Raw genomic sequence first — 19058 nt, 5'->3', positions numbered from 1 at the left:
ATTCGTACTACTATTTCTCCTTTAGGTTTTGTTGTGGATTTTCCAAAGCCATGAACAAGATATGTTGAACTGGACATTTCTTCATCTTTAAATCCCATTCCCCTAAACGCATGATAAAATATTATATCCACTGAACTTCTTGTATCGACTAAAGTTCTGTTCAATATCCATTCTTCCGTGGATTTTGTTGTTGTCCCCTTCTCTTTTCGCGTAATAGGCATTGTAGTAACCAATGGAGATGTGTGGTTCAAATTTTCTTTTGGTATTTCTGCCGCCATGAATGTGATTTTTTGTTTTTCCCAATCTTTCAAGGGTGATGTCTTTTGTACTTCCATAACCTTCCTTCCTTCAAAATTTCGTTTATGTATTCTTCCTTTGATGTTTTCATGGAATTCATTAATCATTATTTTTGTTATCATAAGCAATCCAATCTTTTATCATCTTCATTGACTCTAGTCATTTTTGTTTTAACTGGTTCACTGATTTATTTAATCACTTTCTTGATTTGAACAATTTCAACAACAATCTTCAACTTTCGATCTTCATCTCCCTGTTTCTAGCGCCATTATGTAGTTGCAGGAAATCCTACACTACACCCCTCATATGATTTCACTAACATTTAGCTCATTTTAGATTAGCAATCTTAATTTTATTGATGAATCTTTGAACAATCTTACAAGAAAAGATAAAGGAGTCAAGAATAACCCCTGCTCTAGATTTTATCTCTCCTATTTACTTGCTTCCCCCAGAAAAAGATCTCTCTCCTTTCCTTTACAACTGAACGACTATTTATAGGGAAATACATAGTGGATGACAGCTAATCTGTCCTTTATTTTCGGATATGGCTTGTGACATTCTCGCAACCTTACAAATGTTAATCTCGCAAACTCTCTAATTTTCGCAGGACCATCACATCTTTCTCATGATTTTAGCTGACGTCGTTTATTATATCATTTCTGAAATTGTTCTGCGACGTTATTGTGTTGTGTTATTGATAATTTCGCTGAAACATTATCGCTGCGAGATTATAATCCTACAAAGATTTGTCAATTAAGCACAAGTTCAAAAAGAACTCTCCCCCATACAATGTCATTCCCGAAAGAACAACAAAGGCGACCTTACTTTCACAAGAAAAGAAGAATTTCTTTGGACATAACCAAATCACATGAAAACATGAATTTGAATCCAAAGTATTCAATTGAATTAACCACAAAAGAATCCATGATTATGCCAACCAAAATTCACAACTAAATTATCCACAAGAAACCCCATGATTAATTCAATCGGAATTACACAACTAAACTAACCACAAGAAAGTGATCAATTCAATTGGTCATGCTCGTCATAAGAGAACTTACGGAGCAACAACTAAACTGACCACAAGAGAATGATCAATTCAATTGGTCATGCTCAAACATAAGAAAACTTATGGAGCAACACAGTATATGCACAAAAATGTGGATCGGAGATTGACCAATACTGCTGAATAGACAAGGATTCAATCTATTTTTCATCAATATTTGCACAATGACATGTAATAGATTTAATCCTTGTAAACAAAAGCTTTATCATTTCTTCCATCAAAATAATGACATAAAAGGCTTTAACTTTTGTAATGTCAAAAGTTCATTCTATCTTCTATGAATACTTTCATACCGACATAATAGAGATAACTTTTGACCAAGTATGGGACAGTCACAGGTTCACGGACGTAAACAACATATCCCATAACACTTTGCAATATACAAAATCATAAAGATTAAAATTGCGAAAATCATCTTCCAAAAACTTAGAATTTAAATAAATAAATAAAAACATTGAAGATGAAAATCGTTGGACATAGCTATGTGTACTCACAATAATGGCTATTCCAAACCCTAGTTATTCTTCTAAAACACAAGAAATAAATTCTCTAAAAGAAGATTTACTAGACAAAATCAAAAACAACTCTAAAAGCAAAGAGCAACCACAAGCTACAATCATAGTTCCGGTACAAAATCTTCACTGGTTCCAAGACCTTCACACTTGTGACTAACTATATCAACTGCATCTTCGGAGAAGATATCCTCATTGAGAAGATCCTTAACTTGTGACTTCATGAGAACAAGGTCAGAATCAATCTTTTTCAACTCAGTTCGTAGCAAGTTAAGATCCTTTACAGAGCTTCAGTTGAGTCTTCCCAAGATTAGTGAGAAAACCATGAACTACTTCAGCAGAGACCATCTCAGTATTTTCTCGATCTTGATGAGAAAACGCATAATAGCATGAGGCACATGATTCGAGTTCGTCAGAATTAACAAGGGTTCTTTTCTTCTTTAAAACAAACTCTAGACAAAGCGAATCATCATTTGAGTTGGATGGTAAATACCAAGAACTTGGAGTAGATCCCATCCTTAAAAGAGCACAACAAAAGTATGTGTACTCTATAAAAGGTTTGGTATTTATAGGTTACACAAGAACCAAAGTTTGGGGTTTCCAAGGTTGGTCCGTGCCTGTGTGAAAAGAGATACGCGCACGTACATAGACTTACCCTTTACCAAACGGTTGCGAAGAAGATATAACACATATTTGCTTAATTATTAAAAACTCAGCTCTAAAATAAAATTGTTTTCACAAGAGAAAAATTTAGAGCACAGAAATTTGACACCCCTTTTTGGAAGAAGTAAAACCAAAACAAGACAAAAAATACTCATGTAACAAAAAGTATTGTTTGTAATTGATGAACCAGCTAAGAACGATAAGAAGATATTTGGAGATTCAGAAACACATTTTGTCATCAAGTATACCTGAAAAATATCTCACTCTGTCAGGATTTTTATTGAGAGTGAGAATTCAACCTTGTGATTAATTAGAACAAGTATGAGCCTTGAGCTCATCAAATGAATGTTGTTTCTGGTTAAACCTCTTTTTCCTGATGTTTGGAGGAAAACCATTTTGATGTGAAAAGTTATCATAAAATTTATTATCATCAATAAATGACGCATAGTGTTGATTCTTACCTGAAGAATTTACAGAGGGACTTGTCAGCCTGTTGATGATATCTTTATATCCTTCAATTATCTTTTTTAGGTTGGATTCCATTTTTCCGTTGCTTCCTTCTTATGGTACCTTTTTCAAATCATGAACAACATAATCTCTCTTCTTAATTGAAGAATATCCATGAGTTCTTCTTCGTCGAAGTGGTTTAGAAAGACTGTTATGTGTTTGAAAATTTGAGGAACATATTGAACTGACTTTCCTGGTGGGGTCAGGGTGAGTACTAAAACCAATAGGTTTAGACATACGAATGTCAGTTTCACCTTTGAGAATTAAATCTAAGGTGTGTTGAAGACGAATAATAAAATTGTCATTCAACCTAAAATTCCTATTTTGTTTACACGGTCCTTTTGAATCACAAAAGAGACAAACTTTCTGATCACCTGAGTGATTAGCCAGAACAGTCTAAACACCATTGTCGGGAGAATTCTTCCTTCTGTGTGATGTGCGCTTCCCTTGATTAGAAGAAGATACAGACACGTCTTTTTCAACAGAAAGGGTTTTCGGTTTTTCTTCAAACCAGTAATTTTTCCAGTTAAATCAGAAGCAGTTGGTATGGCGAACTCTTTTGAACACTCTTGAAATGAGAGTTTACTTAAGAGATGTTCAATTTTTAAAGCATCCTTTTTGAGATTTTCCTCTTGAAGAATCTTTAAACAAGATTCACGCTCACTTATCATACCAACAAGGACATTGACTTTGTGTTTCAATCGGTTGACATTATCAGTCTGGATTCTAACAAGTTTTAGAATCACTTCACTCTCTTTGGAGGCATCCCTTTAAACTTGAGAGTCAGACTCTTCGGTAAGGTAGTCAGGGAAACACTTGTCAATGTATGTATGTTTCCTTTGAACCCAAGGTTCTTCTATATTCGAGATTGACAAATATTTCTCTTTAATAGACTTTAAGGAAACAAAACTTTTATTTCTGGCAATGCGTTTATCAGAGACAATATTGTCCATCATCAGATCGCTACAAACACAGGCTCATAAGGTCTTTAATGTGTTTGCCTGCTCTGATACCAATTGAAAATGCGAGGGTCTAACAACCATACCCAACAATTCGTTAGGCAATCTGAGAGGACTTACTCCAATATACTTTCTAGAGAATCAACTAGGTAGTCAGACTCAATCTAGAATAAAGTATATCAAAGAGTTTAATATCTCTAACTCTTAACTCAATCCGCAATCAGCAAATAGAAATCTGCGAGCCTGATTGAATATAAGAGGAATTACTTGAACGGTACTAAAAACCAATGTTCAAGTGTCAATCAATGCAAATCAACAACCAAAGGTTGGATATTCTAATTGATTGATCTTAACACATAACCTGTGATATTTCAATTATCTAACAAAATATAATGCGGAAAATTAAAAACACAGACACCAGAATTTTGTTAACGAGGAAACCGCAAATGCAGAAAAACCCCGGGACCTAGTACAGTTTGAACACCACACTGTATTTAGACGCTACAGACACTAGCCTACTACGAATTAACTTCGGACTGGACTGTAGTTGAACCCTAATCAATCTCACACTGATTCAAGGTACAGTTGCACTCCTTACGTCTCTGATCCTAGCAGGATACTACACACTTGATTCCCTTAGCTAATCTCACCCACAACCAAGAGATTCTACAACCCAAAGTCGAAGACTTGATAAACAAATCTGTCTCACACAGAAATGTCTATAGGATTGAATAAATCTGTCGCCCACAGAAATACCCAAGAGTTTTTGTTCCGTCTTTTGATAAGTCAAGTGAACATGAACCAATTGATAAACTAGACTTATATTCCCGAATAACAACCTAGTATTATCAATCACGTCACAATAAATTTAATCGACTAGCGAAACAAGTTATTGTAGAATCACAAACGATGAGACGAAGGTGTTTGTGAATACTTTTCTATCTTGCCTATCGGAGATATAAATCTCAATCCAAATTTACAATTGCACCCAATCACGATAGAAACAGCAAGATCAGATGACGCAACTACGAAGAGAATAGTTGGTTCGGGCTTCATAATCCCAATGAAGTCTTCAAGTCGTTAACCTACAAGGTATAGAGAAGAAACATAAGGTTAAAGGAGAATCGACTCTAGTTATGCAACTAGTAACACACAGGAGGCGTGGGGATAAGGTTTCCCAGTTTCTAGAGTTCTCCTTTATATAGTTTTCAAATCAGGGTTTGCAATCCAAGTTACCTTGGTAACAAAGCATTCAATATTCACCGTTAGATGAAAAACCTGATTCAACCAAGCTAATATCTTTCAACCGTTAGATCGAACTAAGCTTGTTACACACAAATGAAATGTACCCTCATTTATGTTTATGTAACCGTACCCAAACGTGTACACCATGTTGGTTCACAAATAATTAACCGAGGTTAGCCATATGATTACTCTCATATCAACCTTATTCATCTTAACCATAACTAGTTCAAATGACTGAAATGAAACTAGTTAAAGAGTTTTCCAATTGCTATATTCTCATGGATTTATACAAGAACACAATTGAAGCAAAATCGGTTTGATTCACTCTAATCAATACATGAACATTATAGCCACGGTTTTCAAAGATTGCATTCCTTATTGATAAATGTTTAGGTTCATGTACAACCGATTTTAGAAAGTAACCTACGGAAGTATGCAGATGGGTATGCGTACTTAAGTAACCAGATTTGAGTTTGTTTTAGTTTTCAAACTCAGCAGAAATTCAGGACGTGAACTTTCCACCAGTATGCATACGGGTACGCGTACTTTAGGTAACCGGATGAGTTTGGTTTTGGTTTTCAAACTCAGCAGAAATTCACGGACGTGAACTTCCGCTAGTATGTGTACGGGTGTGCATACTTACCCAGTCTCCTACAACCTTTTCTTATACACACAAGTATACATACTTTAGGTTCCCGGTTTTGGACTTATACACAAATGTGCGAACACACTCTATTATATACAAAGAATGTTACACGATTATAAACTCTTTATTTCAATCATTGAAACATTCTTCTATAGTGACAATAGCCGTTTTCACACACTATTAGCATCAAAGCAATTTTCAAGATATTGAAATGATCATTATCGAAACACTCCAAGTCTTACACCAAATGATTGTATCACACAAACCATGTAAGATGTTACTCGACAATTTTCTCATGATATAAGATGAACTGGTCGAAGCAAAGCTTACCAACACATATTTCGAGAAATATGTAAGCAAGATATACTTAGCTCAAAATCTCAAATGTGTATAAAGAAAACTATATTGTAACACGACTTATGTCTCAATATAGGAGATAGAGTAGAAATATACTTTCCAAGTGATAGATGAGTTTAAGTCTCCACATACATTTTGTCGATGAAGTTCCACAAGCTCTCCTTAGTAGTTCTTCGTCTTCAAGTGATAAACGTCGTGAAGTCTAAGCTCAACTACACAAACTATGTCATAGTCCGAGACATTTATAAATAGGCTAGAAATCAAGACTTGTAGTTTTGATCACTAATATTGACAAACATGCTTGAGATAGAAATGCATGCGAGTTCGACCGAGCAATGCTCTAACACTACCTAATTTCGGTTTTCCTATCACCGATAAATCTTAACTAATATTTTCGAAATTTCTCTTTGAAAATTTCTATTATTAGTGTAGCACATTAACTAATAATGTTTTCCAGATGATATGTTTTAATTGCTGGTAATTAAAACATATATTATGAAAATCATAATTAAATGCTTTTCAGTATTTCGGTGTGGGATCACCTTGAACATCAATGAATATCTTTGAACAATAAATGATAAGACTTATGTTCATGTCCAAATAATGTCGACATCTAGAAGTTTCTCTTGGGAAACCGTAATTCCTAATTCACTAAACATCAATGAATATCTTTGAACAATAAATGATAAGAGTTATGCTCATGCCCAAATAATGTCGACATATAGAAGTTTCTCTTGGGAAACCCTAATTCCTAATTCACATACAACCATGAAGAAATGTGTGAACTTTGGAAACTCATTTTCCTCTTGGGATCGGTTCTACCAAGACTCACAATTTAAGTTGTAACCGGTTATACCATGCTCCCCTAAGATACGTTATGACCAGTTACACCATGCTTCCCAAAAGTAGCTTGTGATCGGTTACGCCTTACTTCCCAAAGGTATCTTGTGGTTGATTACACCTTGCTTCCCAAAGTATCTTGTGACCGATTACAACTATCTTCGCAATATAGCTTGTGATCGGTTACATCTTGCTTTCCGAATCAGCTTGTGACCGATTACACCTTGCTTTCTGAATCAACTTGTGACCGGTACGCCTTGCTACACTTTATAGGCTATGACCGCTTATACCTCAATTCTCAACACATTCATGATTTCCCTTTCGATTATGAAACAAGTTCATAAATCTACTTCCTTAAACTAATGTAATAATACATAGTTTTCTAGGATGAAATCACACCTATATTCTACACATAATCAAGTAACTAAATACATAGATTACGTTGATGTTGTATTTTCGAAGTTCCAAAAGATAAGCGTTTATACTTCATAATATTTTATCTTGATACTTTGATCATAATGTTATGACCAAGTCCAATCACTAGAGTGTCATAAATATAATTGCACATGTTCTGTTTTCAATATAAAGCCACTTGAAAGATATGGTAGGAATGGAAACAAGATCAAGTCAATATTACTAACCTCAAAAGGAAGGATGATGTCTTCGTTGCAGTCGTTACTTCTTCACTTTCTTCAGGTCTTCGGAGTAATACTTGTACGTCTCAACATTCCTAGACTTTCTAGTCTAACCTAAACGAAGTTGACTCTAGTAAATAATCAAGCGACTCTAAATAAATTTTGATACTAAAATATGACAACCAAACATGACATACCAACGCCTGTTGGGTTCAACAAAGCTATCCTCTAACACAAGGACGCACTTTTCGTAAATATGTAAGGTACATCTAGTTTTTTGTTGATATACTCATCCTACCACAAAAAAAAAAGAATTCAAGAAAGGCGATACTTAAGATAGGGCGTCATACAATTATGAATCAGGTCCCTAGGAAGTTCCTCTGTAAGCTAGTCTGCAACCAGTTATCCATATACCAATGATGAATTTGATTAATTCTAGTGTTATCACTGAAAAAATAACTACTCATGCATGTCTCAAATTTTGTGATCTAAGCGATATTAAAACCAACCACTTTAGATGGGAATTCCACTTTTTAATATTGTTTTCCCGTTTCTGATTAAAGTGAATAGATACTAAGAGCAAGGGTTATGGCAGCCAAATTGAGAGGGTGACTATCTTGAAGAGTGAATCGTTGGCCGTGGGAAACCAAGTTGAGAGATGAGGTTGATGTTCAGCCGTTTGAACATGTACCTTCGAAGTTTATCTTTTATTTTTTTTAATAATAAAATTATTATTAGACCCGCAAAATAAGATTTTAAAACAAATAAAAAAAGTGGAAAAAAACCTAGGAGGCTGAACATCTGCCGCTCAAGGAGTTTTTATCTCAAGCGGCTGAAGATCATCCTCTTAGTCTCGCATGTTGGACATTCATTCAGTTGAATAAGTGTGTGAAAAAGTTTTTGGAAAATACAAGGAACCAACGGATGAAAACAAAGAACAAAAGAATGTTGTATCATTGAGCTTCAAGGTCTTACGATTCTTTTTAGAAATTATTTCAACCCTCCCAAATAATTGGCGAGTACAATCGGTCTGCAAAATTTTGCTTTCAGGATACAATGAATCCCTAGCAACGTTGTTGGATTCAAAGGTTGTACTCCCTTGACCCAACCAAGAACACACAGTAATAGAATCTGAAGATGCTTAGAGAGAAAGAGATTTTTTGATGTGTTGAAATGGAAAGAATCCTTCGCAATTCATGGAGGGTTTCATTCCTTTTGGAGATGTATTTTCATCTTCAACAGGCGCTATCAAAAGTCGTCATCCATTAATGCGAAGAGATGCGACTGTAGAAAATTCTGGAAACCGAATTAGCTTTTGAATTTCAAAACCAGAAAAAAAAATTCTATGAGACGTTGTCTCGCCTTCCCAGACCCTCCTTTCGTAGCGGCAAACAATGTTGAAAATATCCAACAAAAATTTGACTGAATGGGTAAATATTCTCATCCCATAATAACACATAATTTGATCTAGTGAGAACTCTCACCCTTAGCCTTTCCTTAATGGAGAGGCAAAACTTGAAAATTCCATGAAATTAAGAGAAGTTGGAGTTGGTTCACCATAAATAAAGAAAAGATAAAGATGAATTGAAGTCCAAACTCCAAAGCATCGTAGAAAATGATGAATCATTTTTTTGGGACCATGGGTTTTTTGAGGAGACCATGATTTGATTAGGCCACCTTCCCTATAATTATAAGGGGTGTCCTAAAAGGTGGAGATGACTAGTTTACCCTTTTACCTAATTAAAATTATAACTAATCTACAACTTATTCTTTCTCTATTCTACAATTTTTCTTCTTCTCTTCTTCATCAATATATGATCGTCTAAACCTGATCGTATACAAATCTAATCAAAAATCATCAAATTTTCATCGTCGTCGATTCATTGAGTTTTCATCGTCGATAATCAATCTTTTATAAAAAAAACCTATTCATAAATATTTTCCCACAAACCCATTACTTCTAATTCGTTTTTGATTGAAATTTTGAGCCGTAGTCATCAAAATATGTTGAATTTGGAGGCTACAGTAGTAAGTTCGGTTAGGATAATTTTGAAAAAAACCCTAGTTTTACAACCGAACTTTTAAAAATGAAGAACACCAAGAACACTTCGGCTAAGAATTTTTTTTTTTTCCTAAACGAACTCCTGAGTTCGGTTGAGTCGCACAAATAATTTCAAAGCCGAACTCTTCTCTATATAGCCAAATGTTGAGTTCGGTTTAATCGCAAAAAAAAAATCCTAACCGAACTTTACTCAGAAAACCTATAATGAGTTCGGTTAACTCGCAAAAATAATTTCAAAACCGAACTCTTCTCTGTATAGCCAAATGTTGAGTTCGGTTTAATCGCAAAATTATTTTTTTTGCGAACTTACCGAACTCTGTTGTTTAAAGTTCGGTTACAACGTGGTCGAGTCGACTGAACCGAACAAACTCTGTAAACTCAAGCATAGTAGTTCGGTTACATTTGATTTTTCATCAGCTAGCCGAACAAACAAAAACTCCATTAAAGCTCTGGTTCGGTTGCCTGTGATTTTGGATTTATTAACCGAACCGCATTTGAAGAAAGTTCGGTTACATGTTCTTCATATAATCTAACCGAACTTTGTTGACCTGGTTGAAATTTTTTTGTTACAATTTTGATTTTGAAGATATTTTAGGCCATTTATAACAACATTCACTAAGTTACAAGCATACTTCGGTACCCAAAGGATGTTTTTTCTCCATATTCACCCATCTCAAAATAAATTTTTTTTCCATCTTCTTCTTCTTCTTCTATCACTTTATTCACTCAATAATTCTACTTTAAAAAAAAAAACAACAATCTATTAATTTAACCTTAATCAATGATTAATCACACTAACTAATTATTATACAAAAATAATCAGGAGGATAATTTTGGTATTAATATAAATATTTAAATAAGGGGTGACCTAGAATTACTTCTAATGTCTTATCCAAATTAAACAATGGTCCCAAAAATAAAAGGCTGGTCCCGAAAAACGTTCAAAATGATACATTGACACACCATCCACTCCTTTGGAACAACACTCTTTTGTTGTATCCACCAGGACCACCACCACAAACAACTGATATAAGGCCAGGGCCCATCTCGACAATAATGTCCAACTCCCAACTAAGTACGTTCAAGTTATTCTCAACTACTATTTCAAACTAACATTCATTCAACTTTATCAGCTACGCCTATACGCCATTCTCCTCTCAACTCTTCTTCAAAATATCGCACAAATGACAAGATCAAACATTTTTCTTTGAGTAAAACAGACATGTAGAGGTAGTTATCCTTCCTCTTCTTCCCATATTCAATCTTTCTACCCAGACTCTGCTACTCGTATGGCTCTACAAATTCAGGTACATGCAAGAGTGAAAGTTTAAAACTCCTTCCAAAACCACGAAATTGCTAATAGGGGTATGGATTTATCTAGGAATATACCAAATTCCATACAATCCAAAATATATATACTGAAATTCTACCAAGTTAAGCACATTTTTTTAAGGTTTTTAAATCTGCTTCAGAAGCTCCAGAAGCACAAGGCAAAATGCTTCATAAAAAGTTAACTTTTTCTTCTTCCAGAAATCGTTATAAAATTGAGTTTCCAGACTATTTTTTGATTTTTTTGCTTCCAGAAATTTTTCGAATGCTATCCAAACAAGCTTTAAGGTGAAAGCTATTCCTTTTAACCTCTGTGTGTCTTTTATAGCGTGTTTGGAAGTACAATCAGATTTTTTTTTCTTTTAGAAATCAGAAAACAAAAAATCAATTTGATTATAGAACCGTAACTTATAGAAGTAAAAAAATTAGTAACTCTTTATGAAGTAATATATTTTTATTTCCAACTTCTGCTACTGACCTTTACTTCTTGAAAAGCAGAATTACTTCCGTATATCCAAAGGCGCTATTATTATTTGCCGAGTTAGAGGCAGTTGCCCCAAATTGACATAACGACTAACGAGAAACCCATAAAACTCGTTAAAAAACATTATCTCATTTCTCTCTTACATCACCATTTATGATTCACCTCACACTTGTCGCCTTCACTTGTTTTCTCTTCCACTGCAAACAAGGGATAATAAAAATCATCTCTTTTTCTTTCTTTCCTCTTTCTCTTTATTTTTTTCTCTTTTCTCTCGTCATTCATAAGGAATTATTCCTCTGAACTCAATTAGCAGACAGCCATGGAAGCAGAGTTACAAGACTGGGAGTTATTACAACACACTTCAGAAGACGATGATGATTATGATGTTGTTGTTGCAGCTCCTGCTCCTGCTGCTGATGATGACGATGATGAATTTTCAGAATTTGATGAGTCTGAAAGTGGTATAAGATCTGATTACTTTTCTTTAGATTCTAACTATAACAACAGAGGCTATGCTAACCCTGAAGTAGTTTGTACAGCTCAAGAAGAAAACGAATTTGTTGATGATGATCAGGGTTCAGTTCAATCTGATAACCCTAGTTGGCTTGACCCTTCTTCTCAAGGTATTACCTTTGAAACTAAAGGTGCTGGTGCTGAATTCTGGTCAGATTCTGCTAGTGATGGGTCATCTGTTTCTAGGAAATTTGAGGGTTTTGAATGTAAACATGATGAGTTAGGGTTTGTAGATGATGGTAAGAGTGAAGTTGGGTTTCATGGAAATGATGAAAAAATCATGGGTTCAGCTGAATCAAGTGGTGAAACTGAAATTCCTGCCAAATTCGAGTCTGGTGATAGTGGAAATGAAAATAAGTTGGGGGTTTCTACTGAAGCTGATGGTGGTGAAGGAAGAAGAGGTGAATTGGGTTCTGCTGATGGAATTGGAAGTTTATCTGCTCAAGTGGTGAATTCAGGTGAAGGTGGTGGTGATCATAGAGGAGGAAATGTTTGGTGGAAACTTCCATTGGAGCTTTTAAAATTCTGTGTATTTAGGGTAAGTCCTGTTTGGTCTGTTTCAATTGCTGCAGCTGTGGTGGGATTTGTGATACTCAAGAGGAGATTGTTTAAGATGAAGCATAAGACACAGAGGATTGCTCTTAACGTTACCCTCGAAGATAAGGTCAGTTTTACTCTTCACCCATTTGTAATTTCATATCTAATTGTGCCTGCGGTTGTTTTTCAATTATGCCCATTTCGCCTGTTCTTTTTATTCATTTTATTGGTTGGAGATTGCTATGGTTTTCGGTTATTCTTGGATACTTAATTAAGAGTCATTCAGACTGAGATGTTTCCTGCTTGGTATGAGGTTCTGCGATTCCTGCTTGGTATGAGTTTCTGCAATTATGGCCTTGCTTGGTCTTCTGTGAAGATTCGCCAATTTGTATATTTACAAAGATTCACCACTCTTGAATAGGCTAATTTTAAAGAGAGAGGATCCCTACACATGTTTATTCTCACTCTATCTCACACATTATACATCACTTTTGCGAATAAAAACTAAACAATGACGGAACCGAAACTAATATTTTTGGGATATGTCCTCTTACGAAGCTCTATGTTCCTACCAAAAATGAGCGTATTCCGAAATACTAAACCTTACCATCTACCAATCTTAATATAAACGGCTAAAAATCAATCGATTTTCGACGGTTCATATTCAAATTCATAGATGGTGGTGTTGTACATCTCGGAATGCACTCATTTTCTGTAGGTATATTGAGCTTTGCAAGAGGAACATATCCCTAAAATATAAACTTCAAAACCGATAGGTTCGTGTTCACAAAAAAGACGCCTAACGTGTGAGATAGTGTGAGAACAAAAATGTGAAGGGATCCTCCCTCAATTTTAAAATCTTTGAATTTAAATAGGATAACCTGGTTTTATAAGTTTCATATTTTCTTAACTCGCTCAAAGTTGTACTAATTTCTATTAGATGTCCTTTGTCAAGGACATACAAGTTCTTGATGTATCTTAAGTATTCGCTTTTGCAAATATTCACTGGATACAAGCAAGTCCATTCATAAACAAGTTTGGGCGAGAAATTTCTGTTTGCATTTAAATGGTGTTGTGCATAGGAATTCGGCAGAAGAGTTTTTGAGTTTACGTTTGCCTGCAAATTTTTCATACTCTGAAACCTATTTGGACACGATTCTGGAGTCTGGACCACACGCAAATGACACTCCAGGCAACGACTCTTTCTGATACATATGCGAAGACCACATATGCTACATATCTGATTAGTACACTTTGGATTTCTTAATGCACCAAGTCGTCTTCCCTGCAATTTTTCATACCTTGAAGATTTCTGATTAGGTTATGTCTGTTAGGGTGGATTCCCAATTTGCAAAGTCCCTCAGTTGAGCTCTCACTCTAATCTAGTGCTTGGCATACATGAAGACAAAATTTGTCATCATCCAGTTATTAGTGGTCTGTTTACCTAAGTACCAACGAACAGGGTGATGCTATTAAACTAAATCGTAAAATGGGATTAGGTAGGATGGTCATGACGGTTTTTGGAAAGGTATAATGTGTTGTACCTTTTTAAAACTCCGTTGTACTCATCCTACACAAAATACCTGTTTTGATTATTTGCATTTCATGTCTTTTCTTTAGAATGTGGTTTTTGCAAATATGTCCTTGCTTGGTCTTCAATGAAGATTCTATGAATTGGAATTTTTACTACATTCAAAAAAAAAAGAACTCTTGGATAGGCTAATGTTTAAATCTTCGAATTTAAAAATAAGATTAAGAGTTCTATTGCAAGTTGCACATTATCCTAACTCACTCAAGCTGGTACTAATTATCTATTAGATGTCCTTCATCAAGGCCATACAAATTCCTGATGAATTGGAAGTATAGGAGGCATTTGCGAATATCCACTGGGTGCCAAGCAATGCCATACATTTAACAATTTTGGGCAAGGAATTTTCATACATATTCATTGCCAAAGGTTCTGTATACATGTGAAATGGTGTCATAGTTGCCTGCAAATTTATTCAAACTCTCACACCTAGACAGACACTCTAGACCACTTGCAAAATAACACCGCAGGCAACAACTCTTTATGATACTGTTGCGAAGACCACATATGCTAAATATTTGGTTACCGTGTGGCAAAGCACTTTGGATTTCATAATGCAGTAGGTCTTCACTACCATTCACACCTAGAAATTTCTGATTAGGTTATGTTTTGTTAGGGTGCAATTTGCAAAGTCCCTCAGTTGAGCTCTCACTCAAATGGGACCCAATCTCATGCAGAGTTAAGTGCATGGCGTAATTGAAGACAAAATTTGTCCACACCCAGTTATTAGTGCTCTGTTTACCAGAATACTAACGAACAGGGTGATGCAATTAAACAAAATCTTTACATGTAAATAAAACCTCTATCTAGGACTGTTCATAGAATGTATCATGTGCAAATTTATGATCTTCTGGAAGAGGTTGTCTGAGATCTGAACAGATGAACCGAATATGCAGGATGAATAGATAAATAAGGTTAAGTAGAGGAGAGAAGGTAGTGGTTGTCTGAAATCTGAAGAGATGAATCAAAGATGCAGGATGAGCATATAGGTAAGGCTAAGAAGAGGAGAGAAGGTAGCTCCTCGATCTGCCATGGATGCAGAAGGTATGACTATGAGGGGAGGTAGGGAGCTCTCTGATTCAAAAGGGAAGAACTTGCATCAGTATCTCAGTTTCAATTCAAACATGGGTTTAATTCACACTCCATGTTCTGAGAAAGATTTGCCATCCGGAAAGAGGAAAAAACAGAGACAAATAACATGGGACTGACTGTTTTCACGTTAAGAGAGATTATTAATGTGCACTGAAAATAGTCAGCTTCATAGCTTGGCACTGGCTTATTTATTTTATTGATAAATAAGAGAGATTATTTTATTGATCGATCAAGCTTTCAGATGTAGAAGTTGAATCCCTCAGTTGTGCACCGAATGAATTAAATGAGTTGTTTGCTTGGCACACTAATTGATCTTCGATGCCTTGTGAGCTTCTTTGTGTCCCTCAATATTCACTTAGATATTTTTTGGTTGCAAGTGGAATTCGACTATATTCACATGCGGTAAATGTCTATCTAGGAGTGGAAGGTGAGAAGAAAAGTAATCATGGGAGTTGCAGTGCGACTCTATGATCTTCTCCAGCGGTCCTTATGTTAGCTTGAAAAGGATGATTTTCTAGACCATATCCTAAGAGCCTTTCTTTTTTCCATATCAAGCAAGGACCGAATGATCTATTTACCTTGTCCCAACAGAAGAGGAGCGTCTATGCATAATGCCATGTGAAATTTCATTTGACTGCGAAATGGTTTACACAAGTCTTCATAAATACCCCAGCTTGTAGTATAATAAAAGATGAATTTAGATTTCCCACCCTAGCTTGCATAAGTCGTCATAAATAATTTATGGTTTACTTGATAATAATACACATCTGTAGATTCTTTGCACATGGTAAGATCTGCATGCTCTTATGTAAAACTCTGAGGACAGACTTAGAAAGTCTATTATGAAAAAAAGATCAGAAGATCTGCTTATTTGGGTTGATTATAACTGCTTATCTGCTACATTCTGTTACATATTTTTAGAAACTACCTACTACTTCTTTCATGTGGAAGCTTTTGTCTCGCCAATAGTTTCCCTACCTGGCTACCCAGAATCCATGATGAGTGTGATTGTTGGTCTTCCTGTTTTGATGCAGTCAACATGTTCTTCACTTATTTATATCAAGTTCCGTCCACAAAGTAGTAAGGAGAGGAAATATGTGATGCACAGTTTGGTATATTGTCTAAATCTATTATGAGGCTCAATTTTTATGAATCGACCGTTAGTTTTTCTGGATCCCTATGTTAAAGTTAATCTGCCTCAGTTTCCAAGTGAATTCTCTTCTTGATTAACTACAGATTTCATAATTTCAAAACACCATTGCATTCTTACTGTTTAGTACTATTCCACCCAGGGTTTTAACCCTTCTTTTTGGCATGTTTTTGTTGAATGTCAAACTTGCAGAAGGTATCACAGTTCATGGCTCGTGCTGCACGTCTCAATGAAGCATTCTCAGTAGTGAAACACGTCCCCATGATTCGTCCTTCTGTGCCAGCTGCCGGTTTGACTCCATGGCCTGTGATGAGTTTGAGATGAAAGTATGTCTCATGTGCCTGACCAACAAAATCAGGGAAAGAGAAGGAGCGAGAAATAGAGATGTCTGAACTCAAAGGTCAGTCGGAATATATTTCCATATAGCTTTTTCCTTTGTATAAATCTGCGACTTTTCTTTCTAGTATTGTCTATCGCTCGATAGTGGATACTTAAATGTGTGAAGTTGGTAAAAATATCTTGTATGTTATCTGAAAGTTGTACTAAGTATGTGTATCTCTCATTTGCTAATTGCTGTCAATTATGTTTTAGAACTTTGGTGCAGCAATATTTAAATTTAATCAAATTTTCAGAATTTGTTATATGTGCACCTCAGTTGCATATCAGATACTCTTTTTTCCTTGGGAATAAATGCAGACTGACAAGGTGATAATCTTATCGTGCACACACTTCAACCTAGTTGCTAGCATCTTAAACACTGATTTATACCAACTTTGGCTTATAGGCCTAAGATCATCAGAAGATACATGATTCTCAATAGAAATGAAAGAATCAATAAACACTGAAAACTTGGACAAATTAAGACTCGGGGAAAACCCAAACTTGTGTCACAAGAGTGGATGAAAAAACCCAAAACCAACTAAAATTCAAAACTGAAAAGTACTAGTAAAAAGTTATTGGCAAAACCAGACTTCCCTAAAGCTGGCTTTTGAAGCTCTAATTAAGTAGGCATTTGCTTGTCTGCATCAGCTGCTCTTTTAGAAGTTACCATTGCAAGAAGATCATCAACTGATTTAATAGAAGACCCCCTTTCTGATGACTACCCACTTCATCTTTATCTTCTCTCATTGCAGCTCTAATTTTCTCCGCAATTGCCATTGCCTTCTTTCTCATTTCTTCTCCTTTACTCACCATCCAGTACTTGTTGAATGACTTCCTTCACATCCTCACTAGACAGTTCACCTTCATTTCCAGTCAATTCCACAGAAACCCCCATCTCTTCTAGGATCATCTTTGAATTATTATAATTTTGTTCTGCAAATAAGGGCCATGCAATCATGCGTACCCCTTGACTCAAACTCTCTAACACTGAATTCCATCCTGAATGACTGAGAAATGCCCCTGTTGATCTATGGCACAATATCTCAAACTGAGGAGCCCATGTTTTGAGTTCTCCATGAAATTTCTAAGAACTTTCTGCTGTTATTAACCTCATTATCTAGCTACTTTCTGCTCTATATGCGTTATCACATGCGTCACTTGCTTTATCAACCGATGGCAGCTCAAGGATTTGGCGGTTCATATCCTGCCACTTGATTTGAGCTATATGATACTCGGTATTTGTGTAGCTAGTACAATCTCAAAACTTAGGAGAGGAATGTAAATTTTTGGACAAATTTCATCCCTCCATCATTTGTCTGTCGGTAGATTAGCGTCCGACCAAAGTTTATTATACAGGAGGAAGGCTTGCTAGGAGGTGCAACTAAGCACTAATGGGCTTGGAAGCCCAATCACCCCTTATCTGATTTTGGGGTGGGGGACTACTTTGTGATACAAATGTGCACCCTACATTATAAGAGGTGTCCTGAAAAATTAGGGAAGACTAATCTGTCCTTATTTTAATTAAGGTTATAACTAACCCTAATAACCCACTAATCTAATTAAAACATAAATTAAAAGCAAAAAAATCAATTTCATTTTCTTTTCTTCTTCTCCTCTTTTCCTCTTATTCGTTAACATCGACGTTAATCGTCGATTCGAAAAATTTTCATCATCGATTAATCAATCTTCATAAGCACTGCGTGCCAAACAAACACCCAGACTTCCAGGATTGAGTCCGCGACTCCCACATATAGTGAATCTCTCAAAAGAATTGCCAATTCAAAAACAACTTGAAGAACCGTTCAGAGACAAAATTAATCATCCAACAGCAACCAAGAAGTCCGATTCAAGTGAAATGCAAATCCGCGGGTAATTTCCTTCATACCCATTCTTTTCAATTCGTTATTTGTTGAACAAATCGATTAGAAATCATCAAAACCCCTTATCATTTTAAAAAAAGATAGGCTTGGTAGGTAGGTGAGCTATGCCGACGCCTAACTAAAAGAACCCTGTTTTAGGGAATACAAGAAAATTTCAAGGCATACAAAAGGATTGAACTAATTAGGATGGAATGATAAGGGGTATCTAAAGATAGGTAATTACTCTCGATTAATTTATTAATATAATTATTTTTTAAAAAATTAATTATTTCTGATGGGGCTGTCACGGTTGACCCTATTTCAGTGGACTCGCGG

The 19058-nt window shown here is 35.5% G+C and overlaps 1 protein-coding gene across 3 annotated transcripts; it reads left to right on the top strand.

Moving 5' to 3' along the window:
• Nucleotides 1-11771: 11771 nt before the first annotated feature.
• Nucleotides 11772-17125, top strand: LOC113284347 (ATG8-interacting protein 2-like). 3 transcript variants are annotated; one of them, XM_026533785.1, is made up of 3 exons: nucleotides 11772-12063; nucleotides 12142-12779; nucleotides 16675-17125. In XM_026533785.1, exons 1-3 carry the CDS (start codon nucleotides 11922-11924, stop codon nucleotides 16804-16806), a joined length of 912 nt encoding a protein of 303 aa, XP_026389570.1. In that variant the 5' UTR covers nucleotides 11772-11921; the 3' UTR covers nucleotides 16807-17125. The 3 variants fall into 3 exon arrangements, with proteins under 3 accessions (XP_026389570.1, XP_026389568.1, XP_026389569.1); XM_026533784.1 differs by having other exon boundaries at nucleotides 11773-12063; nucleotides 12133-12779; XM_026533783.1 differs by having other exon boundaries at nucleotides 11772-12779.
• The last annotated feature ends 1933 nt before the right edge of the window (nucleotides 17126-19058 follow it).

Source organism: Papaver somniferum, chromosome 5, assembly GCF_003573695.1.
Source record: "Papaver somniferum cultivar HN1 chromosome 5, ASM357369v1, whole genome shotgun sequence".
Lineage (NCBI taxonomy): Eukaryota > Viridiplantae > Streptophyta > Magnoliopsida > Ranunculales > Papaveraceae > Papaver > Papaver somniferum.
The sequence above is the reverse complement of the archived record's forward strand: the minus strand, read 5'-3'. Positions and strand labels throughout refer to the sequence as shown.